Below are 25,632 nucleotides of genomic sequence, written 5' to 3'. Positions count from 1 at the left end.
CAAGCCCCGATCACCTCTGTATAAAACTTTAACCAAAACAGCTGAAAAGGGAGCAGATCGTTGCGACAGGGGAGTTGCAAGCACTGATCGACTGCCCAGGTATCAGGTGAGGCATCGGAGCAAGTACTCAGTATCGGTACCGATCGTATCGGGACATCCCTACCACACAGACACCTTTCATCATAGGCCTTTTTGACTCATCTCCAAATACCTTTGTGCCAGAAGGTTTGAGGCTCGTCTGTGCCATTTGGCATATTTGTGGCCTTTGCCTAGTAATGATTTTCCTATGACGACTCAACCATACAGCCCATCTTTCTTCAAGTGCCTCTTGAAATGGCCACACCACATTTTCAGATTGTCCTGTATTTTACCTGAAGTTATTTGTGGGTTTTTCCTTTGCATCCCAAACAATTTTCCTGGCAGTTGTGGCTGAAATTTTAGTTGGTCTACCTGACCATGGTTTGGTTTCAACGGAATCCCTAATTTTCTACTCCTTGACTAGCGTTTAAAACATAGCCAATTGGCATTCTAGATTCCTTGGATATATTTGTATATCTCTCTCCTGTTTTTATACAGTTCAACTACCTTTTCCCACAGATCCTTTGACAAATTATTTTACTTTCCCCATTACTCAGAATCTAGAAAGGTCAGTGCAGCACTCAATGAAAGATGCAAGGGTCTGTCAGGAGTCCAGAAACGCATTGAACACACACACACACACACACACAAACAGATGAGAATGGTTACTTTTAACGGCCATTAAAACCCCTTTGTGTCAACTAGTGTGCATGTTATCAGGCCAAAATCACCAGGGAATGTAAAATTTTGATCAGGGCCATTTGGGTAGTTTTTTTACCATTATGATTTAAAGAGTAAAAAAAATTTATTAATTTATAATAAAATGGCTTCAGCCAAACACTAGCCATGAGTGAAAGAAATGTTTGTTATTCATATTCTCTGAGAAAATAGCCAAGAAATCAAATTCTGCCAGGGTGTAAACTTATAAAATAACTACAGTTGCGCGCATATGAATCTTTAAGCTTACTATTGCTGATATTAGTAAGAAAGAAGCCTCCTTACTCACATCACATTAGCGCCTCACCCAGATTATCCAGCTTTTAACTGCAGATTCTGGGACAGAGATACATTTACAGAGATGGCCAGTGAGAGCTTTAGATCTCGCTTTCATAAACTGGTCATCTGTGTAAAAATGAATGACGGAAGGGCGTGTCCTGCAACGAGAAATGAAGACCACATTCTCTACTCATCTCAGCTTAAAAAATTAGCACATCTGAGATCAGGATCTCGGCTCTGTTTTTTTTTTAAACTTATACCATTAAGAGCTAGATGCACTGTACAGGTGCAAGTGAATGTCAGTTATACACAATGCTGAGGCCTGGACACATTTTAGTGGGCGTTAATTTTTAGGCCTCAGGCACACTGGACGTTTTGACAGCAGCTGTTTTTGGCAGTAGACGTTTTTTTCTACTGTCGTAAAACTATCCATCATGTTATCCTATGTGTCCATGCACACATAGGCTGTTAGTTTTGGGCAGTGGTGTTTGAGCACACACGTTCTGAGACGTTTTTCAGCTGTAAAAACGCTCCAACTCTGATAAACATCTATAAACGCTCAAAAACGTCACTCCCCAGCATTTAACATTTTCGATTCATTGAAAGAAAAGAAAAATAAAAAAATCCTCCTCAACCAAAAAACGCTAACGTGGAAAAACGCTATTGAAACTCACTGCAAAGTTACTGGCGTTTTTAGAACGTCATTTTAACGTCCAGTGTGCATGAGGCCTTACAGTGCACAGAAAATAATGTGTTCCTAGCTCAGCTTCAAACCTGGAAGAGTTTTATTTTCAAATGTTCACCTCAAAAGCTGTAAAAATATATAAAATCCCGCTTTGAAAAATGCTGTCACTGGTTCACGCTCCCTTGTTTGCAGTACCCGTCTCACTATGCCTTTTGTTTGACAGCTTATTAGCTCTACAAACGGCCAGAACTTTATTTTAAGATTCATGGCCCCCCCCTCATAGTGTAATAGATCAGCAGAAAAGTTTGGATTTTCTGAACTGCAAGCACAATTAGACAAAAACAGCCTGTGAATCAAACCCAGACCAAATCACCCATCAAGCATGTTTAAACACCAGCATGTAATTTTCTGATCAAGAACAAATCCATTACTTTTACAAGTCTATTATTAACCTTTATTTTGCTATTAAATTTGTGAATTGTGTTTTTTTACATTTTATGCGTGCAATTTTAATTCCGTGACAATATTTCATTTTCAGTTCTTAAATTTGACAATCCTTTATAATAATTTAAATGTGCCCATTCCTTCAGACTATTTGCCATCAATTTCACTCTCCGGTGCATAACAAGGTACAAAAGAATTTGTGGGTAGGTAGGACTCCCTCTCAGGAGTAAAACATTGTTTCATGCAACACTCACTCTCACAAAGAAATAAATATACATTAACATTTTTTTTAATTACACAATATACAGCAGATGTGCTACTTCTTCCTTGTGCCACCCTTCCTTAAGCCATGACCTAGGAGACAGAAACAAAAACCAAAAACAAACAGTAAGTAATCCATTACCATGCAATCCCTTAATACCTGGGGGCTTCTTGTGACTGTAGTCCTAAACAATACATGGACAAGCAGGTCTACCACAGTATGTAATGCAATGACCATACTGAGTGCATTGCAGCCAACAAGAACCTAAAAAAAATAAAAAAAGTTAGATCCATGTCTATATACAAATAGTCCATATGGCAAACTTGAATGTCCAGACATTAAGCTTGGGAAAACCCGTTTGCATTGCAGTTGTGTTGAAGATGGCTACCCCAATACTTCATATTCCCGATATGCATCTGCCATACCATGTACTTGTATGAGAATATACCCCACTTTGTATTGCTTCCTTTATGTGAAATTCCTGGTGGCCTGCCCCCCCCCCCCCCTTTTTTTTTTTAAATGGGAAAGCAAACGGACCACACAAAAGCAGGAGAGTACACCATGGTCAGTTCTCTAGCTATGCCAAGAACACAGTGTACTCGCCTCCAATTAACATCTGCCACTTCTCTCTGCAGCTTTTGTACAGCAGGGGGAGGGGATAAATAAAAAATAAATAAAAGTTGTTACATACCTCTATACAAGAAGGATCTGGGGATTTCCCATGTTTCTATCTCCTCTGTATCAGTTCTTGCTTGTTTTCTTTTAGAAGAAGACTTGCGCGTTCCTTTCTTTTTTGGAGGCTTGTCTACAGTGGTGACAGAAGGTGAGGGGGAATAAATTGAACATAAAATGCAATTCAGATATTCAGGAGATGGTGTGGGGCATGTGATGCTCCACACCATCAGTACTCTATAACCAGTAAGGATGAGCTCCGGCGTGTTTGCACACTCCATGTGCAGAGCCCGCCAGGAAGTTGGCACGGCGCTGAGCTAATCACAGGCAGGGAGACATTTTCCCGATGCTCGGCTGCAGAGATCGGAACAGCACATGGAGTGTGCAAACACGCCGGAGCTCATCCCTATTAACAGATGCATCAGCCATTTTCTGCTCTAAACAAAGTGGTAAAGAGGCAAGTGTGTGTTGCTGGGGTTTATAAAGCAAACCCATTTCATCCTTATTTTGCAGAGATTTGCCTTAAAGTGTAAATACACCCCCCCCCCCCCCCAACGTTTTCAGCCAAGAAAGCTGCCATCTTTGACCCCATCCACTCTACAACTGTCATGATGCTGCACATGTGATAAGTTATGACACCAGCCATTGGATGGTTTGACAGTTTGGTTGAGAGCACAACCAATAGGAGCGACACATTTCCAGCATGTGCCATCAATTAAACTTTATGGATGGGTTTAAAGGGCCATTCCTCCTTCCCCCACCCCCAGTAGAAAAGTGAAAAAACCCACTAGCTACATTCAAAAGTATTCATTTAATATTTTACACCCCCCCAAATCTACATAATACTGTTGTAACCAACGCCTAGGGTGAGAAATGCAGCAGCTACTGTAAGTGGAAAAGAGGGGCAACAATGCCCAGCCTCAATGTGCCCCTCAGTCTCACTGTGCCAATCTCCTTACCTGATCTGTGCCTCATGTACTGGCGCCGTGTCCATCTGCAGCCTTATGATCTCTGGCGCGGTGATATGCAGTTTAGACGGCGGCCATGTAGTGCAACAAAGCCTAGCCGCCATGACAGAACACCGACTCAGTTTCCCAGCAGTGTTTAGCCCACAGACAAGGAGAAGGCAGGGCTTAGTTACACTGCGTGGCCGTGGACTAGACTGCATATCACAGTGCCGGAGATTTTAAGGCTGCAGATGGATACAGTGGGGAGAGGGACTTGAGTATAAGCCAAGGGGGGCATTTTCAGCAAAAAAAAAAAAAAAAAAAAAAAAACCCCTCGGCTTATACGGTATACATTTTACACGTGTTAATTTCAGCACCGAAAATATTTTCGTTGACTAAATTAATGCCATTTGTCGACTAAAATGCAGACTACTAGTCTGAACTAATCAAAACAGTACACCCCCCACCAACCAGTCACTGAGTTGGGGGGTGTCCCCCCCCCCCCTTGTGCAAGTATTTTGTTGAACCACCTTTTGCTTTAAAATGACAGCCTTTAGTCTGTTGGGATATGCCTACTAACGTTGCACATCTAGATTTTGAAATATTTGCAGAACTGCTCAAGTTCAGTAAAATTTGATGGTGACGGTTTGTTGACTGCAGTCTCCAAGTCATTCCACAGATTTTCAAATGGGGTTCAAGTCTGGGCTCCGACTAGGACATGCAAGCAAGGTCACCTTTTCTCCTTTAACTACTGTGTGATAATTTTAGCTGTGTGCTTTGGGCCATTGTCATGTTGGAAAGGAAGTCTTCCCATTGACAACTTTCTGGCAGAGGGCAGCAGATTTTCCTCAAGAATTGGACAGTATATTGCCCCATCCATTTTCATGAAAAGTTCTAGTAACAGGATATTACCACCTCCATGCTTTACTATAGGAATGGTTCATTTGGATAGTGAGCCGTATTGGATTTCTGCCAGACAGTTTGGTGTGGAGGCCAAATAAAAATGTTAGTCTCATTTGACCATAACCCCCCCCCCCCCCCATGTAGACTCCGAATCTTTAAGGTGCACTTTGGCAAAGCTCAGTCCTGACTGCATGTGGCCTTTCTTGGTGTGAATTTCTTGCAACCCTCCCATACAAGTCACATTTGTGGAGAAATGTGCAATATTGTTGTCACATGCACACAACGACCCACTCTGTCAAAGTCCTGCAACTGCTTCAGAGTTGCTGTAGTCCCAAATACCTTTCACTTTAAGTGATTGTTAACCCCCTTCTATGAAATCTTATTCCCTCTGTACCGCAACATGTGCATGTGGTCTGTTATATACTGTATTTATTGGCGTATAACACTCACTTTTTTACCCTGAAAATAGAGGGTAAACTGTGTCTGCGTGTTATACGCAGGGGGCCGTGGAAAGTTTTTTCCTGAAACTTCCCTCTTAAAGTTAGGGTGCGTGTTATACACCTGTGCATGTTATACGCCGATAAATACGGTATATTAAATCCGATCTGTACTGATACAAGCTCTGCTCCAGGCCCACAGCCGATTCCTCTTCTCCCTCGGCTCACAGCTGCGATGGGCGGGGCAGAGTCGTCCCGCTGATGTCAGGTGAGGAGGGGGAGAGAAAAGACAAACCCGACTATCAGTTGAGCACCTGGAGCCACGCTCATACAAGGTACAGATGGGTGGACTTTTTACATTAAAACAGGCATATGGATATGTTATTAAAGGTACAGGGGAGCTACAGATAGCAGGGCTGCGGATGATGGAATCATGCAGATGGACCATGATGTTGGGGGGGGGGATTAGCAGCCATGATCATTGTTGTCTGTTTGCAGAGGGGGAAGGTATAGCCAGGCAGGATCAGCCAGGTTTTTTTAGGGTATACAGGGGGCCCAAAATGACAGCACAAGCAATGCTTTATAACAAGCTTTAAAGGAATAGCATTTTTGGGGGGTGGTTAACAAAAACGCTTTAATAGAACTTTACTGTGCTTCTAGGCATTGATAAAAGCAGACAATTTGTATATTTTCTGACTCCTGCCTGTCCACAACTTCATCCCAGAGATGTTTAGACCGTGCCTTGCCACCCATAGTTGGTTTGCTTTAGCTGCACTACCAGGTACTACGATGCTTTAGGAAAGATTTTCATGCAGAGCCAAATCAAAATGACCACAACTGAAAGTCACATGGGGGAATTGGGAGTGCTTCACTAGCCGAATAGAGTGCGCCTTTAAACATGACATGGAGCGGCTTGAAACCAGACACTATACAGCTGAGGGAATAGGATTGAGATCCTGGAGCGTTAATGACGGTTTGCCTGCCATCTCTATGCCAAAGGATCAGTGTTCAGCTCAAGATCAGAAAATTTAGGCCCTTCTCTGTCAGTTGGATGATTGAGAACCACAGCAGAAGGGGGAATATTAATATCCGTGGCCTACCTGAGGCCACAACTCCTAAGGACATCATTACCAGTAAATATACTGGGTATATTTAGAAAAATTCTGGATCTTCCAGCCACTGCTCTTATTGAAAGGAGTCACAGAACACTTCAGCCTCCTGATGATCCTGAAAACCCTAGACATTTGCAAGCTCCACAAGTACATGCTCAAAGAACGCATCATGCAGAAAACATGCGACAGGCCATTCTTTGATGGAGCTCATCTATTCTTTTATCAACAATCTCCCTAGGCACACCCGTATGCAGTGCAGGGCCCTCGGTTGGCTGCTGGCCTTACCTACCCAAGGGAATTTTCATTCAGCCTGCAGGTTAGCAAAAATGACCGGCTGGTGATATTGCACACCAAGGATGAGCTCCTATGCTTCTTGCAAGTTCTAGGGCTGGAGACTGTCAACTTTCTAGACTGGTGCTGCCCTCAGGAGATTCTGGTACCACCATTACTGCAACCTTGGCTCCCTGCAAACAAGAGAAGATCCTTTGGCCAGAAGCAACAAGCCTCTGGCCTTTCGACAACCGGAGAAGGAGGATGCATGGAGCTCCTCACATGCCCTTTCCTTCTGGTACTCTAGCTCGCTACTTGGAAGATTGTGTTCCCTGTCAACTGACAAATTTGGTTTAACACAATGGATAAGTTGCAGAGAAAAAGGGGATAGAACTTGCCACTTTACGCAATGAAAGCTCTCCCCCATTCTACTGTTACTCAGCAGCAGCCACCACTTTTACATATTGGGGTCTCCCATCCTTCTGCTCTAACAGCCAGTTTAGGCAGAGCGCATGAGCCCACGTCTTTGCATTTCCACACATAGGTCTTACCTGGTTAGGAGACAGCCCCTTGTGGGGCAACATGCCACTGCTCATGGGTCTTTCATTGCATTCTGCCCTGGGCCTTCCCTATAATGGACTATTGTGCCAGACCTGTTTGTTCTATCGGGTTGTGCTACAGTTTCTTTTTATAGGACGCTTTAGCACCACAATTACTCACACTGGGTCTGCTGGTTTGGCTTCTGGTATGGCTTCACTTAGGGTACTGTCATAATGTAAGGGGTCTCTGCTCTCCACTCAAACACAACAAATTATGCTTCGAGTTGAAGATCGGGTGCTCAGGTACTGTTCTTGAAGAAACATTTCAGGCAGCAGTCCCTTCCCAAGATGCCTACTTACCGCTATAATCAATGGTTCTTTAGCATCTTGTGTCAAATTCCCTGGGTACGGCAATTGTGGTCCATAAATCCTACCCATTGGAAAGCTGTATAGACCCACAAGGCTGTCTTTGTGAAGGGGTAATTGCCAACAAAAAATTCATGCTCGACTTTTTACACACCAAATGCACACCAAACTCCAACGTAAGGGGGGTGGGGGGCTTGGGACTCCCTTACATATGGCCTTAATATAGTGTCATCTTTCTAACATTTTAAATTGGTGCTTTCAAGCTCATTTTAAACTGTGGGTCTTCCTGGAAAAATGTCTGGTGGTATGCATCCCATTGGTTGCCTCGGGAGTAGAGGGTCATCAATGACAACTCATGTTTTGCATGTCCAGGACTGCATTATTCTCTTTGGCTCCCTCTGTACCCCCGTTGACACCAATACTAGGCTTCTTATGGTTCTCCCTTGGGGATCACATAGCCTTTTTTTGGGCCCTGTGTGCAGATGGAAACCCCAGCTCTGGTAAATTTTTTAGAAGATGGCCGGCTGATTCCCCTAGGGAGATGGACATTTCCCTATGGATTGGTGGCACTATAAGCAATAGCACCATTTCTTTGCTGCCCATAGATGTTCTATTAGGGCACTGCCTATCATTACTGTTCAAGAGACTGTTTATATAAAAAAGGAGCCTGTACCCCACCTGTTTTCAGAACTCTGCAAGCTTGTGGGTTCTGTTCCCACTTTAAGGCTGGATTCACACCGATGCATTTTTTGTGCTTTTTGCATTTTGCAGATTTGCATTACAGAACGTGTTCCATAGGAAACCATGTTAAATGAACTGCAGTGCAAATCTGCAAAATGCAAAAAGCACTAAAACTGCATAGGTGTGAATCCAGCCTTACAAAACCTGCCTTCATTTGGGACTGGGAGCGCGACCTTGAGTTGGAGTTCCCAGCTGAACCACTTGCACATCTATACAAACCTCGCACATTCTAGTTCCATAGAATCCAAGACTCAAGACACATGCTATAAAGCTGCTAATGCACTGGTACCGTGTACCTACAGCTTTGTCACGCATCTTCTTTCCACTGTTTCCACTGACTCTTTTCCTACGCCGTGTTCCTGCTTAACCGTTATAAGAAAAGTGCCTCATAACACCTGAATACAGCTAGGAGACTTACACCTTTCTTTGGAAACAAGAAGCCGTGCCTACCAAGGAGGAGTTTTTGTAAAATTAAAGATTATTAAAGCCGAGGAGTGGGTGGCAACATGCATGGACAGACACAATCGCTTTTCTAGTATTTGAGCAGCTTGGGGTGGGGGGGGGGGGGGGGGGGGGAATGCACTTCTGACCCTGCGCAAGCCTCATCCAGTCTCGACGTCACCTTGTTGGAGCTAGCAGAGCCCTTGTTGAAAGTACCTACTATGCGGCCATTAATTGAACCTGGACCCTTAATTTTCGGTTTAATATCGTTTTTGTTTCCTTTCAGACATGACAACTGGTGTGGGCGATTAAGGTTATGTTTTATTACAAATGAGTATCCTTTTAGTCCTGTGCTCCTGACTTTTGTTCTTTTGTCTCTTCATGTTTTACTCTTATTACACTAAACTGACATTCTGACCTAATGTTCTTCTAAGTAAACAAGGTCCTCATCAAGTATGGGTTCATAAATAGTGACTGTGCTGTATAACTAAACAAACAAAGACAGTGTGACTAATAGCCCACTGAAACTATAGGTAAATATGTGAACTACACACTAGAGGCAATGAAAGCATTTTATTACACAATAAGTAATTACTTCAACAGACATCAAAGCAAAATGAACAAAATAGCAAACAATATATATATATATAATACAAGCGAGATCACTCAAACGTGATAAAAAGATGATACAGTCTATGTGATTGAACGAACTGGTAGAGTGCAAAAAAGTCTCTAGAAAGTGATCCCAAAACCAGACGCGAGTGTTGAGAGGAGGGATAGCTTTGGTGCAAACACCTCGTGGCCCCTAAATGCTCACCTCACGGCTGTAGCACGGACAGCCAAAACACCTCAGGTGTATCTTAGGTAGTACAAGAGACTTTATTGTAGCTGGAGGGCTCAGCAAGAGGTTTACATATAAAAAGAAACAGCAAAGGGATATATGGCACAATACTGTGAGGACACTCCTGAAGATAATAAATCACATAACCATGCACTCACTCAGAGGACATGAATAGTGGGGCCTGTCTCCAACGAACGCCGATTTCGTAAGTAATCCTGTGTGACTCTTCCTCCTGGCGTCCCAATGTTATGAGATATATCACTCAGAGGATAATAATAAAGAAAGAGAACGAGGTACATCGCATAATCCCACGATAGGAACGTATTTAAATGGTAAAACATAATAAAAACACTCACATTTAATGCAGTTCTGCGGTACAAAACATCTACGAGCAGTGAGCTCGTCTTTCTGCCGTCAGAATATGCACAGTCTAATGCTCCGACAGCAGAAAGACGAGCTCGCTGCTCGTAGATGTTTTGTACCGCAGAACTGCATTAAAGCGGATGTGCCATGGGAAAATATTAAAAGCCAGCAGCTACAAATACTGCAGCTGCTGACTTTTAATATTAGGACACTTACCTGTCCTGGAATCCAGCGCTGATCGCAGCAGAGGATGAGCGATCGCTCGTCTCTCTGCTGCTCCCCCCGCCATCCACGCTGAGGGAACCAGGAAGTGAAGCGCTGCGGCTTCACTGCCCGGTTCCCTACGGCGCATGCGTGAGTCGCGCTGCGCCCGCCGATTGGCTCCCGCTGTGTGCTGGGAGCAGAGTGTTCCCAGCACACCACGGGGGGGGGGGGGGGGGGGGGGGGCGACGGGATGTGACGGAATGCCCGTCTCTTGCCTGTGAATGCCGGGCCGGAAGTGGGTGCAAATACCTGTCTTTAGACAGGTATCTGCACCCCCCTGAAAGGTGTCAAATGTGACAGCGGAGGGGGGGAGGGTTCCGATCAGTGGGACTCCACTTTAGGGTGGAGAACCGCTTTAAATGTGAGTGTTTTTATTATGTTTTACCAATATTTAAATATGTTCCTATCGCAGGATTATGCGATGTACCTCCTCTTTCTTTATTATTATCCTCCGAGTGATATATCTCATAACATTGGGAAGCCAGGAGGAAGAGACACACAGGATTACTTACGAAACCGGCGCTCGTTGGAGACAGGCCCACGATTCATGTCCTCAAGAGTGCATGGTTATGTGATTTATCATCTTCAGGAGTGTCCTCACAGTATTACGCCATATATACACCTTTGCTGTTTCTTTTATATGTAAACCTGGTGCTGAGCCCTCCAGCTACAATAAAGTCTCTTGTACTACCCAAGATACACCTGAGGCGTTTTGGCTGTCCATGCTACAGCCATGAGGCGAGCATTTAGGGGCCACAAGAGGTGTTTGCACCAAAGCTATCCCTCCTCTCAACTCACGTCTGGTTTTAAGATCACTTCCTAGAGACTTTTTTGCACGCTACCAGATCGTTCAATCACATAGACATCTTTTTATCACGTTTGAGTGATATCACGCGTGTGAGTGAGATATATATATATTTTTTTTTTTTTTTTCATTTTGCTTTGATGTCTGTTGATGTAATTACTTCTTGTGTAATAAAATGCTTTCATTGCCTCTAGTAGTGTGTAGTTCACATATTTACCTATAGTTTCAGTGGGCTATTAGTCACACGGTCTTTGTTTGTTTTGTTATACAGCGCAGTCATTATTTATTCTAATTTTTTTATGGCGAGGATAGATTACCCAGTGCTTGCAGCAGTGCCCCCTAGCTTAAGTCACTGATAGCGCAGGAGCCCCCCTCTTTTACAAGTATGGGTTAATGGCCAGCCCCCGGTACGGCAACCTGTTGGAGGTTTTTGAGGCCCCCCCAATGATGAAGCCATTGGGGCCCATTTTATAGCCATTTTAGTATATGGCCCTTGATTGCTTGGGTTAGCTCTTGGACCTACCTGTCAGGACTTTTATATGGCTAGGGAGTGCATTTAGTTTTTTGTGCTACTCTGGGCCTGACCAAACTAGTGCAACCCCCCTCCCCCATTTAAATATGATCTGCCCCTTCCTGTCAAGGCCACACCCCTTGCCATTTAAGACCCGCCCTGACATTTTCAAGTGGGGACACTAGTTCTGAGGGCCTAGAGCAGGGGGCAATGGATTCCCTCAATTTCCATAGATTTCCTCTCACCTCCTGTTTGGCAATGGGGCAGGGGTGGTAAGAAAAACTGACAGGGGCTATAATCCTTCTCTATCCAAAAATGAAAAAAAAAAAAAAAAAAAAAAAAAAAAATTATAGAGAGGACTAAGAAGATATAACCATGCCAATGGTGCAGCCGAAAACAGCACAGCCAGGAAGGTTTGTGGTCCAGGATGAAGGGACAGTCAAAATGAGAAGCGGAGCCCCCCTCCCCACAGTTGTAGAATGCCGGCTGCCTGCAGTGTAGTGCAAGCTGGCAGGGACTCTGTGCTGCCCCCCTGCAAAGCGCTGCCCTAGGCCAGGATACAGTGTTGTGTGCCCGCCTTCTGGGTTGCCTCTGGCTCAATTGAGCCCCCCGGTTATGACACTTTACCCTCTGACACCTTTTTATAGGCTGGTAGCACTGGTCTTTGCAAATCCTTACAACTTTGGCAATGTATACTATAGTGGTCCCCCCCCCCCCCCCGATCTTAAAGATTACAGGAGAAAAAAAAATGAGTTTGTAAACTGCAGTTTCGCCCTCTCGTTTGTGTACATGAACATGATTTCCTCAAAACTGTATCAAATTAAACAAAAAACACCCACATACACTACCTTGCTCTTGGCTTTTGGTTGTATCTTGCAGATAATATGCAGGTTCTGTGAATTTGGGCTTAGCACCTCTTCCAACCCAGTACTCTTCAACAGTTGCCCCAGAGGTTTTCTTTTGGGATTTTCCTAAATTGAAGCAGATAAAAGGTTACGGCATACTGGTTACTGCGGTTTATCACCACAAAAAAAAAAAAAAAAAAGTTACTGAACAAACTGACAGAAGTTTCATTTGGCATTACTTTCTATATCCAAGACAACGTACTTTGCAAATATTCAGTTATAAAACATTCAAATAGCCCCTTGCTATGGGAAAGAAAAATTGAAGTGGCACTCAAATTCACTAGCAATTCCTGTAAAATGTGTTTTTGAAGAGCATTCTGACTGGTCCATTCCACAGACTGTTAGAAGAATCTTCTTCATATTTATGGTATTGACACTCAAAACAACTAAACTTACCACCTGTTTTATGCTGAGGTTTCTTCAGGTCGGTCACCTCTTTGTATCCTCTCTCAGGCTTCTCATACTTTGCATAGTCACATGCTTTAAGTTTATGTGCCTGCTCAAGAGTTTCAGTTAAACTCTTTTTCTTTACTTTAAGCTTTTCTCTGACAGGCCACCCAACAAGATGGGCCGGAAAGGCTCCTTTTGGTGGTTTCCACAAAATCCTTTGCTGAGCAATCTGCTTAAAGAAGTTGGTTTTACAAAAGTCCAGCTGCTCATTTGGTCGATCTTCCTCAAAATAATATTCTTCATCTGTCTCATCTTTCTCAAATTTGTGCAAGTTTTCTTCCTCCAGTACCCAATATTCTTCCGAATCTTCAGGTTCAGACAAAGATTGACTCTTTCTTGGTTTCTTTTTTACAGAGTAGAGTTTTCTCTTGTTTAAGTCTCTAATGGGTACTCCAATTTTTCGGCTCCTGCTAGAAACACCTTTAACGTTTTGGCCAATAGAAGGGCCGCAGCCTTTTTCATACCGGCTGCTGGCATGCTTCACTGGAACGTCATCCTCTTTCAGAGAGCCACCACTTTGAATTTTCTCCTTTTCTGAGCTCTCTGCACTTCGTCGGAAAGCGTACAAGCCTTTTCGAAGCATATAATCTGGCACAAAATAAGAAACTGAACCATTATCCATGGACGAGCCCTCATCTCTAGATGAAAGCTCATCTGATGTAATGCTCAATATACTGGGGCGCTTTTGCCTTCTCTGAGACATATACACATCATAGTCATAATTTGTTTCTTGATTTTCAATCCAGGCCACCCAGGATGGCGAGGGAATAAACTTTTGAACAGAGTCCTCTACCCATACACTTGCATTTGCCACCTTTATTTCTCCATTACATACAGACTCGCTTTGAGTCACGTTTTCTGGACATGTATCCAGTCCAACTAGAAGCTCTTCACTTGCTTCTTCAGATGTATCAGTTTCCTCTGAATCGTGAATTGCTTGGTGGACATCATAAACAGTACATGCAGCATCAACATGTTCAGCAAGAATAGACTGAGATTCTCCCTCTAGTGGAATTTTTGGTCTTGAGTTTTGTTTATCTTGCTTAGCCGATTCTGGCCTTGGTTCACCATCTTGCACAAAAGTCTGGGTTTCGGTTTCATGCACTTCATCAAGGCAGAGTTTAGGAGGTGGCAACTGCTTGCGCTCCTCTGTGTTTGTGAAGGATATGCTCTGCACTGCAATATTTTCTTCAGTGTGGGGGCCATACAATACACCCTCACAAAATAGATCACGCTGCACTACATTTTCTGGTATCTCTTTAACTACTGCCACATCATATATTGGTATAGTTTCTTTATAAGACTTCCACATCTGTATGGCAGCAGGAGAACCACTTCCATACTCTATTCTTACCTCCTCTTTCTCATATGCAAAGCTTCCTGGAGGCATATTTCGATACTGTGCTGAATTGCAGGCATTTTTGACAAAGTCTCTTTCTGGCATTGCCGTCACTGGAGACATTGTCGTTTCAGCAGTCTCCGGGAGGTGTCCATTCTCTGTGCTGATGCCAGATGAATGGGAAACTGCATTTCCTTTATCACAGTCTTCCCTTTCTGTACCTGGGTGCTTTTTGGGTATATATTCAGGCTGCCTTGGATCTGTCTGTGTTTCTTTTGTTTCAGTTCTTCTCCCTGGACTGGCGTAGTGCCTAAATCGTGTGGCATGGTAAAACATGGGGGCTGGTGGATGAGGATTAAAATAAGGTCTTCGGTTCATTCGCAAGTTCATTTGCTGTTGAGGGACATAAAATCCAGGATACTCATGAAGTGGGACCGAATAATAGGGCATATATGGATTACCCCCCCGGTAACCTGTAAAGAAAAAAAAAAAAAAATTTCATATATGGTTTTAAAAAGTATGAACCAGTAGTAATATTTTCAAAAATAAAAAGATACGATTTTTCTTCAATTAAGGGACACAGGAATTTTTAAACAGTTGTATTATACTATCACCTACCGGAAGATGAGACACTGCCATACAAAAGTGTTAAGACAGCCCTCTGTATAACCTTGTCCCCAGCTTCCATGCCTTAGTTGTGTGAAAGTAAATACATAACCCAGTAGCACAGAGGCAGGGCCTGTACCATTGGAAGTTTTTATGGTATCAAATTTTAGTTCATTAAGGGACACAGGAAAGCAAATTCTGAAACAGGACACCCAGAAGCAGTCCAACTGAGGGGTGGGTGGAATGGCCATGAAGGAGGCTTAACAGGTACAGAGAGCTTTATAAACAGAACCCATGCCTGAATCAAGGCTAGATGTAGAAACGGGCACGCAAACAGTGAGTGCCATGAGTAAAAAAGGGGAAGACCTGATAAAAATATTTAAATTTATTACAGGTACTTATATAGCACTGCCAATTTAGACATCTGAGAATGTAGGCATCCAATGAGAGATTTCAGGCGGCCACCTTAATAAGGGGAGCCTTTAAGTAGTGGATTTTAATTAAAGCATGCCCAAATGATAATAAGAGTGGCTGGTCAGGACTAGAGACCCACTGGTTAGGGACATTTTGTGCAGGGAAAGGTTCCCGTTTAGTAGGGATAGTACAGGGGACCTTCTAAGGAATTCCCCCCTGGTGAGCCGGATCTGTGTGACCATTTCAGATATCACCACCCCGCCAACGGGGGCTGTCCTACAGTAACTTTACATTAAATTACACTGAGAAACATGCTGAAAGCGTCATTCGATTATGTGCCAAACTTTCAACCATTGCGACTGTTACAATCCTGAACCATTTTAAACCCTTCTGCTTTGCTAGGGCCTGCGTGTATAGTCCCTGCCAAGTGGGCATCTTGATCGAGGCCCCACCAACAAATAGGCTGCCACAGTTAAAGCATCCCAATATTTGCTCCAGAGGGTCTACCTTGGCAATGAAGTTAAAAATATGGATTCCTGGAGCATCTACAATGAAAAAAAAAACATCAAAGTAAAAAAAAAAAAAAAAAAAAAAAAAGTTAGAAAACAGTCTGTCAAATTTTGTCATGTGAACGTGGCTCAAAACCAGCTTCTCCAATGGTAATAGAGAAAAAAAAAAAAAAAACTTGCATTAGGTTCATTCCAGAGACGATGTCATGACTCTGGAACTGAAGAGAGTAATGCAGATATCTGACAGCAAACAAAGGCCTGAAAACGCCACAAGGCAGAGCCCATTAAATCAAAGTCCCATTCTGAGTTTGTGCCTCAGTGTTGAAAAGGGTCCATGTGAGCTTCTAAAGGTGCTGCTGACTAGCTCAAGCAGCAGAGAAAAAAAAAAAAGTTGGCTTATGAATCTTGACGGCAATCAAGATTTATTTAAAAGCCAAAGCATACAGTATAACAATTTTGTTCAGTGGAGGAAAATAAAAAATCATCAAGACTCCTAGGACAATGATGGTTGATTAGTGGGGGGCTGGCCATCTTTTGTTGGACAGTATTCCAACCTCTTGTAGGTAGCAGTATAACCAACTGTTTCAATACCTGTGTCCCTCAAAACAAAAAACAAACCCACACACAGATATACAATACAGCACGCCCTCTTCCGTTCAAAGGGGAGGGGGGGGGACCTGCCAAAGACAGTAAATGTACAGACATATCTTGTGGCTCCCCTGCAGTGCTGCCAACTACTCTCCAGCCTCAATGCAGGGGAACCAGTTCTAGTATTTGCACCCTCTTTCCACCACTCTAGTCACCCATCTCCTTGCTGTTCTGCCCCCCCCCCCCCCCCCGCTGCTCAGTGGTTGCAGTATTCTAGCCTGCATCTCCAAGGGATACTCTTAAAACCTGGCCTGTTATAGGTCCTGAGGACAGGAGTCGAGAACCACTGCTCTAAGGGGAAGCAGCAGCTGTACAAACACAGGTCTTATTTTGACAAGTATGAGTGAGTGGCCCCACACCAATTTATACTGTACAGGCCACAACACCCATGTCAATGAGCTCCAAAACCTTCATTTACTCAGTACAGTTATATTTTAGGATTCAGTGGGTATTTAGTGTTGTGTGTCTGCTTATAATAATTTTAGTGTAATCGTTTGGTAGTTACTGGCCGGGGGCATGCATTCTCTCTCAAGTAAGCTGGCAAACCCTGTTTTTTTTTTTTGTTTTTTTTAACACAATTTTTGGTAAAAGCTGTATTGAAGGGCTCTGGCTTTCCTAAACATTTCAGTGTATATGGAAAGCAATTTTTATCAAGTGCACATTTACCTGGTCCAGAGATGCAGTATGGATTGTAAAGTTGGGCAAGGTACCAAGGGTTTGGGAAAGGTAGTTGTGCCGTTGGTTGTGCATAAAAGAAGGGCCTTTGCTGCGATGTGGCATACTGCCCACTTTCAGGAGGTGGTGCTGAACTGTTCATTTTTGAAACTGCCAAAAGAACAGTTGAAAGTCACTGTTTAAACACTACAAGAAAGAAAAAAACAAAAACAAACAAACACACTTTTCACACCATTACTTAGAACATGAAAAACCTTGCCTGCAAAAGTGCCCCTACATAAACGGGACCAAAAATAACGTAAACCACAACTTCTACAAGTCAAAATCAGGACTGGAGGAAGGCATTGGGGTTTCCCCAATAATCACCATACTATAAGCATCATTACATTGGTGCCACTAGACTTTTGGACTGTCAGTTGCTCTGGGAGCAAGCCCCACCCCCCCTCCTTTTTAAATCTTAATTTGCATATAAAAACATACAACTTATACAGACAAGATGCTACTTAAAGCAGAGTTCCACCCACAAAATTAACTTTACATTAATCAGGAAAAAGCATCATCATTTCCCAGGAGTCACTGGGCAGCGCCGAGGGCTAGAATCCCAGAATTTGATAGGCTTATGGTTGCCATCAAAGCAGGGTGGGCACTTTGTGATGGCAACCTGAGAAGTTTCCTGCACTGCTAAATTAGCTTACTGCGCATGCACGAGAAAGGGCGGTGCATGCTGGTTATTCAGCAGCACCATATCCCAGAAGAATATCCTAGTGGGCTTCGCATGCCCATTAGCAAGACGGAACCGAACACATCCAAATCTAAGGTTAGTTTTACAAATAAAATATTATAGTGGCGCGATTGAGAATAGTGCATGCAGCATTACATGATAGCAGCAGATGGCTTTTGAAAAATAAATATATGCAATATGTCGGTGGAACTCTGCTTTAATAAGAGCCAGCCACAACTTCAATAAAGGACCCACGCAGGGGTCAACTTAGATGGTACAGTGCAATGCATTGCCAATTACTACATATGAGCCGTGGCAAGGCATAACCAAGTTGGCTTGCACTCAAAAAGGAGGAACAGCAATATCATGACCTGCAAATTAAGATAAACATCAGGAGGGAACCAGATACAGCCCCATCAGGAGGGGATTACACACTTATCTAATAAACGTTTTAATCCAGCTAACCATTTGGCCCACACTACCATTTTGTTAGGGCAACCCCTGTGAAGATAAGTGTCTTTATAGAGATAATACATTGACGTGTGGCTTCCATAGAGGGAGGGAAGGCGGGGCCTGTTTTTTCCCCCCCAAACGAAGTGTAATAATTTTCCTGGCGTAGAAGAGAAGTCCGAGCAGAGTTCTCTCTGCTACCCTAGGGACCAATTCTTCCACCAATCCCAATAAACATATCTGTAGGGTTGGGGGGGGGGGGGGGGTTATATCAATACCCACTATGTCCTGTATTGCACAAGTTATTTGATTCCAGTACACATTGATTATAGGGCAGGACCAAAAAATATGTATGAAGTCACCCGGGGCCTGGGCACAGCACCAACACTCCAAGGACAGGGTGGTTTTCATTATATGTAGCCTATAAGGGGTGATGTATGCCCTATGAAAAATGTTGTATTGCATGAGGCAGTCTTAAGGGGACAAGGATTTTGAATAGGAAGTCCCATCTGTCCTCCCAATCCTCAGAGCCCAGACCATTTTTTAATGTTGATAGTACCCCTTTATTCCCTTGATAGTGGGAGCAGCTCTGGTTGATGAATCAGTTTGGATGGTGCCACATAGCTTCTGCAAGTGCCAAACTGTTACAGAAGGGGGTTTTACATACAGTGACTACAAATCTGTAATCCAATACATTTTTCATTGCTGTGTGGGTGCATGTTGTAGCAACTACCAGTCAACTTAGCTTCGGTGACCACAGGAAGCAAGAGGAAAATTTTTCATAACTGAACAAGTCAACCATTAAAAACCTGACATGAGTTCTTAACCTTTGACATTCTAAATAAAAACGCATTATATGCACCTTCACAGATCCGAAGGTTGCTCCTCCCTGCATAATTTTATATATATATATATATATATATATATATATATATATATATATATATATATATATATATATATATATATATATATATATATATATATATATACACACACTGCATTTCTATAGTGTGAACTGGTCCTCAGAGGACTTGCATTAATTGCAGTTACTAAAACATGTAAAAACATTAACAAGTTAGTGACTATGCATGTCCCATGAACAGCAATACCAGACTATTGCTCAATCATTTGAGGACAAAACAATTATGCAGATAGACCTCCAATCTAATATATTTAAACAACTGTAGAACCCCACAATGGGTCACAGAAGCATTGGGTAGTGCTGGATCTAGGGGGGGTGCTTTGCCCCCCAGATTTCAGTGGTGTCCCCCCAGGACCAGTGATAAATCATGACAGAGACACACACACACACACACACACACACACACACACACACACACACACACACACACTGCATTTCTATAGTGTGAACTGGTCCTCAGAGGACTTGCATTAATTGCAGTTACTAAAACATGTAAAAACATTAAGTTAGTGACTATGCATGTCCCATGAACAGCAATACCAGACTATTGCTCAATCATTTGAGGACAAAACAATTATGCAGATAGACCTCCAATCTAATATATTTAAACAACTGTAGAACCCCACAATGGGTCACAGAAGCATTGGGTAGTGCTGGATCTAGGGGGGGGGGGTGCTTTGCTCCCCAGATTTCAGTGGTGTCCCCCCAGGACCAGTGATAAATCATGCTGTGAGACACACACGGTAAGTTAGTAGAGCAGTTGAGATACTTGTATAAATTGTAGTTCGGTCTTAGAACTTGTTCCTATTGAAACCCATTTCTGAGATTGAGCCCTGGTTCACATTGATGCTACTTTGAAATCGCACTACTTCACTTGAAGTAGTGCAATTTCAAAGTAGCAAGGTCAGCACAATTTCAGCTGCTACTTGATAGACATCTGTGTGGCTTCATGCACAGATGTTTATTGAAATCGCATCTGAAAAATCAGCAAAAAGTAGTGCAGAAACTACTTTTGCAAATTGGTGCGGCACCACAAAAATCAGTGCCTTTACCAAGGCTTGTGACAAATCGCTCCAATGTGAACCTAGGCTGAAGTTGCTCTGTCTAATGATCAGCATTGGTGTGCCAATGTAAAAAGAGGCACCAACCCTTTTATTATTGAATTGATGCAACATATCCATTCTGCAGTAAATACAGTAAGAATTGATCCTTTTAGTTATAGTGCTCTAAAAAAAATAAACACAAGCAAAAGTATACACGACTACCCTTTTCAGAACACACACACACAAGGGATTATGAAAAACAAAGATAAAAACAAATTATCAAGCTATATATCCAATCACTCAAAAGCTGCTAATATTTTCAATAATTACAAAATGCCTACTGCATAACCACACCTACAATAGCAGATAGAACCATGCACTTTTTACTAGGACTATGCTGAAATCTACAACCATTTCCTGCACTTACCTAATTACATCCCAAAGCACAACTAACTTTCCACTACTCCTTCAGCACCTGTTAGAGGTTTTATAAATTAGCCGGCTCTTCCTGGATGCCAATTAGTTAACACATGATAATGGACTGTGCATGGGGCTGGTATACATAAAAAATGGTTGATAATAGTGGATCTGGGATTTCTTTTTAATGTAAAAAGGCATTTTTCAGTGCTAGTAAAAATACTGTAGAGTGATTGATTTTCAATGTTTCAAAAGATCAAGTAAAAAAACTTGCTATTGCATGATAGAACTGTCAAATAAGTGCAATCATGTATTAAATATACAAAAAAAAAACAGTGAGAAGCTGATTTAAGAAACTGGATTAAAGAAAATGGAATGGAGTTGTTGCAACAAATCAGAGTGAGGCCCCATACACACGATAGAATCCATCCGCTGAAAAATCCCAGCAAATGGGTTTCAGCGGATAGATCCTATGGTGTGTACACTCCAGCGGATCTGTTTCCGCGGATATTTATCCCCTGGGATGGATTTCCAGCGGATAAATATTTGATGACATGCTATCAAATCTATCCGCTGGAATCCATCCCAACGGATGGATCCGCTGGTCTGTACAGACTCACCGGATCCATCCGTCCGAAGGGATCCCCCGCATGCGTCGTAATGATTCGACGCATGCATGGAATTCCTTATATGACAGCGTCGCGCATGTCGCCGCGTCATAATCGCGGCGACGGCGCGACACGTCATCGCCAGAGGATTTCGGCGCGGATTTCGATTCGATGGTGAGTACACTCCATCGCATTGAAATCCGCGCAAATCCTCGAGAGGATTTATCCGCGGATACGGTCCGCTGGACCGTATCCGCGGATAAATCCTCTCGTGTGTATGGGGCCTAAGTCTACATTTCAACTTTGAGTGCAGCTTTCCAACTTTACACTCTGGATCAAAGTCGCATCAACAGTTGCATCAAAGTAGTGCAGGCACCTTTTCAAAGTCGCTGATTTTTAAAGTCGCATAGATTGGATTGGGTGCCATTGAAATCAATGGGCTGTCACTTGTCATGTGACTTTATGTGTCCAAGGTCGCATGACAAGTCGCACTAGTGGAAACGTAGACTCAGGCTGGATTCACAGGGTTCTGCGCATCCAATTCGCGTAGCACTGCACAGAAACGGTGCGTCTTTGATCCGTTTTTAAGGCTGAATTCAGGCAAAGATTCGTCCCCGAACCAGAGAACGGGGATGCACAGCGTTCCTGTGCGATTTGGTTCTAGTGTGAACCAAGCCTAAATGTGAAAAAAATTTAAGCCGTAGCTGCTATGGACAACAGCTTTTTTGCTCTAGATGAATTTGTTCCACTATTCATAACTCAGCTGCTCTATAAACATGAGCTTGATAGATTGCTATGTAGTCAACCTTTTTATCATGGGCTTGATAGATTGCTATGTAGTCAACCTTTTACCATAAAGTGACACTAAACTCAAATATTTCCTCCATTAATTATTCTACCTATATTTAAACATATGGCATTTATTTTATTTTATAAAAAATGTCCATTTAGCCCTGGTTCACACTGATGCAATTTGGCATGTGATTTGACATGTCAAATGGCATGCCAAATCAGTGGCTATTGCCCGCAATGGAACTGTCTGAATCGATACAATGCCGACTTTGCGGGACCACACTGATTCCCAAAAGTAGTTTCTGTACTACTTTTGGCAATTTCAAGTGCAATTTCAATAGACATCTGTGCAGGAAACCGCACAAATGTCTCTGAAATCATGGGACTGACATGCAGAAATAGAATTTCAATCCCGCAGCAGTGTGAACCTGGGCTTATAGCTAGATTCATAGAGAGTTACGGCGGCGTATCAGTAGATACGCTGTCGTAACTCTGAATCTAAGCCGTCGTAAATTTAAGCGTATTCTGGAAACCAGATACGCTTAAATTAGGCTCTTACGCCGTCGTATCTTAGGGTGCATATTTACGCTGGCCGCTACATGGCGCTTCCGTTGATTTCGGCGTAGAATATGCGAATGAGCTAGATACGCCGATTCAGAAACGTACGTGCGCCCAGCGCATTTTTTTACTTCGTGTACGTAAAGATTTTTACATGTTAAGTATGGACGTCGTTCCCGCGTCGAATTTTGAAAATTTTACGTCGTTTGCGTAAGTCATCCGTGAATGGGGCTGGACGTAATTTACGTTCACGTCGAAACCAATACGTCCTTGCGGCGTACTTTGGAGCAATGCACACTGGGATATGTCCACGGACGGCGCATGCGCCGTTCGTTAAAAACGGCAATCACATCAGGTCACGAATCATTTACATAAAACACGCCCCCTGTTCCTTGAATTAGGCGCGCTTAGGCTGGCCCATTTACGCTACGCCGCCGTAACTTAGGAGGCAAGTGCTTTGTGAATACAGCACTTGCCTCTCTGACTTACGGTGGCGTAGCGTAAATACGATACGCTACGCCGGGTCAAAATTAAGCTGCCCTACCTGAATCCAGCTATTTGTGTCACTTTAATACTGCAGCATATTAGGGTGCATCTTTTATTCTGAAGCAGTTCCAGTTCTAACCATACGGGGGAGTTTACTACTTACACTTGAATCTGACCTACAGTTATCTGTATTTGAATAAAGAAAACAGGAGAAAAATGGAGCGCCTGCAAATATCAGTCTGTCAGGTTTCATTATATGAGAACATAAAAAGTTATGGGCAAAAGATACATTTTTGCACCACTTGGAATACAGTAAATGATTGTGTATCAGATACTTCTCCAGACTGATCTTAACTATTAGGGGACAGCTGTCTGCTGCAGCAGTGTGGGCTTTTTTACCCCCCCTCCTTTCTCTCTTCACACAGACACTCAGAACTGCTTGTTTGTAAACTCCCTATTGGAAATTGTCGGTAAACTCCCTATTGGAAGAGCCTGAGCCAATCATCAGAGAGCAGCAAAGGACTGTGGGGGAGGAGATAAAAATCCAGAGGAACTAGACCAGAGCCTCTTTTTGCCTGCACCCCATCAGGAGAGCATCTCCTGCACTCTATGGGGCAGATTCACATACATCTGCGCCGGGCGTAGCGTAGCGTATCTAAGATACGCTACACCGCTGTAACTTATCTTTTTTAGTTTGAATCTACAACGAATCCGCGCCGTCCCTGGGGGTATCCCAGTGCGAATGCTCGAAATGAAACCGGAACCAGCCAATGCTTACGACGGTGACGTAATTCTACGCAAATTCCTATTCGCGAACGACTTACGCAAACAACGCAAAAATTCTAAATTGTACGCAGGAAGGACGGCCATACATTGAGTACGCCACCATATAGCAACTTTAACTATACGCCGGAAAAAGCCGAACGCAAACGATGGAAAAAAATGCGCCGGACCGACGTACGTTCGTGGATCGGCGTAAATAGCTAACTTGCATACTCAACGCGGATTTCGACGGAAACGCCACCTAGCGGCCGCCGAAAATTGCATCTAAGGTCCGACGGCGTACGAAGACGTACGCATGTCGGATCTAGCCGAGATGCCATCGTATCTTGTTTTAAGGATTCAAAACAAAGATACGATGCAGGAATTTTGAAATTACCCTGGCGTATCAATAGATACGCCGGCGTAATTTCTTTGTGGATCTGCCCCTATGTGTGTGTGTGGAATCACGGCTTACCAAGGGGCACACAGCCTGCAACCAGGGCTGTCTTAATGAAAGGGCACACCTGGGCACTGCCCAGGGGCCCCAGCTGCATGGGGGACCCCTGCACTTTCCCCAAAGCAGCTGGTCCTTGAGCCCACTCATTCCCCCGAAATTGGGGGCCCCCATGATGACACTGAGAGTGATGGGTGATATCTGGGGTGTAGAGGGGTCATAGTGCTGGGGAGGCATCAATCTAGCAGATATATTATATGCACAGGACAGCTTTGTTACTTTATGTATGTAGTATTTTCCCACCGTTTCTTTGCTGTACAGAATGATTGTTCATGTAGTTAATGCGGAGCTCCACCCAAAAGGTGCCTACCTAATTGATGTCTGTTTACCTGCACTGTCTCCATTGTAGGGGCTCCAGAGCACTACTATGCCCAGGGGCCCATGATGCTATTAAGATGGCCCTGCCTGCAACTCCAGCCCAGAGGAACAGATTGTTCATGCAGCTCCAGCCCAGAGGAACAGACTGTCCATGCTAAAGAAGGACACCCTGCAACAGCTCAAGAACTGAATGCCACTGCGACACACCTGCATCTAAGATCGATCGATCACTCAGGGGAGGACCGTTGACTGTTGTGAGGGGTTAGCTCGGTAGCGGGGTGTGTGACCCCTTGGATGGGTTCACCACACACTGAATTTATACAGACTGGCAGTCGAAGACGGTTGAAAACAAAGTTTTTGGTTTATTTTTGCTGGAAAACAATTGCAAGCATCCAAACAGCATAAACAAAATCAAACATAAAATAAACCCTAGCCACACTGGGCATCTACCTTCCACACAGGAACCTATCTATGGAGTCTGACTCAGCCTAGCGCTGGGCAGACAGTGCTGGTCATACAGCGCAAACAATAGTCTTTTGATTTTTTATCACACAGAAAAATCAATGGTCTCCTCACCTCCTCAGGAGACTTTCAGTACGCTGCTCTCCTACTCACAAAGCCTTAGGAATGATGCAGCAAATTAGTGGTAATCCTTTGGACTACTTATAGAGGCCCTAATTGTCTCATTCTGAACAGTTGAAGTTTTTCAACGGCCCTTAGCCTCTCGCCCGATAACCATCTGTGTATCGTCTAAACAAGGCAGAAATGTATGTCCCATCAGTGACAACACCCACAGATTTACCTGACTTCCTGTC

The 25,632-nt window shown here is 43.4% G+C and overlaps 1 protein-coding gene across 4 annotated transcripts; it reads right to left on the bottom strand.

The window, feature by feature from the left end:
- Positions 1 to 2,190: 2,190 nt before the first annotated feature.
- On the bottom strand, positions 2,191 to 20,889 carry LOC120940368. Of its 4 annotated transcripts, none has more exons than XM_040353174.1 (6): positions 20,790 to 20,889; positions 17,215 to 17,373; positions 12,979 to 14,844; positions 12,517 to 12,648; positions 3,157 to 3,270; positions 2,191 to 2,557 (listed from the first exon to the last, which is right to left on the bottom strand). In XM_040353174.1, the coding sequence occupies exons 2-6, from the start codon at positions 17,363 to 17,365 to the stop codon at positions 2,520 to 2,522; spliced, it is 2,301 nt and encodes a 766-aa protein (XP_040209108.1). In that variant the 5' UTR covers positions 17,366 to 17,373; positions 20,790 to 20,889; the 3' UTR covers positions 2,191 to 2,519. The 4 variants fall into 4 exon arrangements, with proteins under 4 accessions (XP_040209108.1, XP_040209106.1, XP_040209107.1 ...); XM_040353172.1 differs by lacking the exon at positions 20,790 to 20,889 and adding an exon at positions 20,717 to 20,774; XM_040353173.1 differs by lacking the exon at positions 20,790 to 20,889 and adding an exon at positions 20,717 to 20,774 and having other exon boundaries at positions 12,526 to 12,648.
- Between the last annotated feature and the right edge of the window lie 4,743 nt (positions 20,890 to 25,632).

Source organism: Rana temporaria, chromosome 5 (assembly GCF_905171775.1).
Source record: "Rana temporaria chromosome 5, aRanTem1.1, whole genome shotgun sequence".
In the NCBI taxonomy this organism is placed as follows: Eukaryota; Metazoa; Chordata; class Amphibia; order Anura; family Ranidae; genus Rana; species Rana temporaria.
The sequence above is the reverse complement of the archived record's forward strand: the minus strand, read 5'-3'. Positions and strand labels throughout refer to the sequence as shown.

What these genes read in the sequence shown, in the direction of transcription:
- LOC120940368 (XM_040353172.1), bottom strand. Translation starts at nt 20,738, where the DNA reads ATGGTTCTATCTGCTATTGTAG. An exon ending in ATACTGCATCTCTGGACCAG is followed by an intron (nt 14,845 to 17,214) that starts GTAAATGTGCAC and finishes TTTTCTTTACAG; the next exon opens with GTTACCGGGGGGGTAATCCA. An exon ending in CAGATCCTTCTTGTATAGAG is followed by an intron (nt 2,558 to 3,156) that starts GTATGTAACAAC and finishes TCTGTCTCCTAG; the next exon opens with GTCATGGCTTAAGGAAGGGT.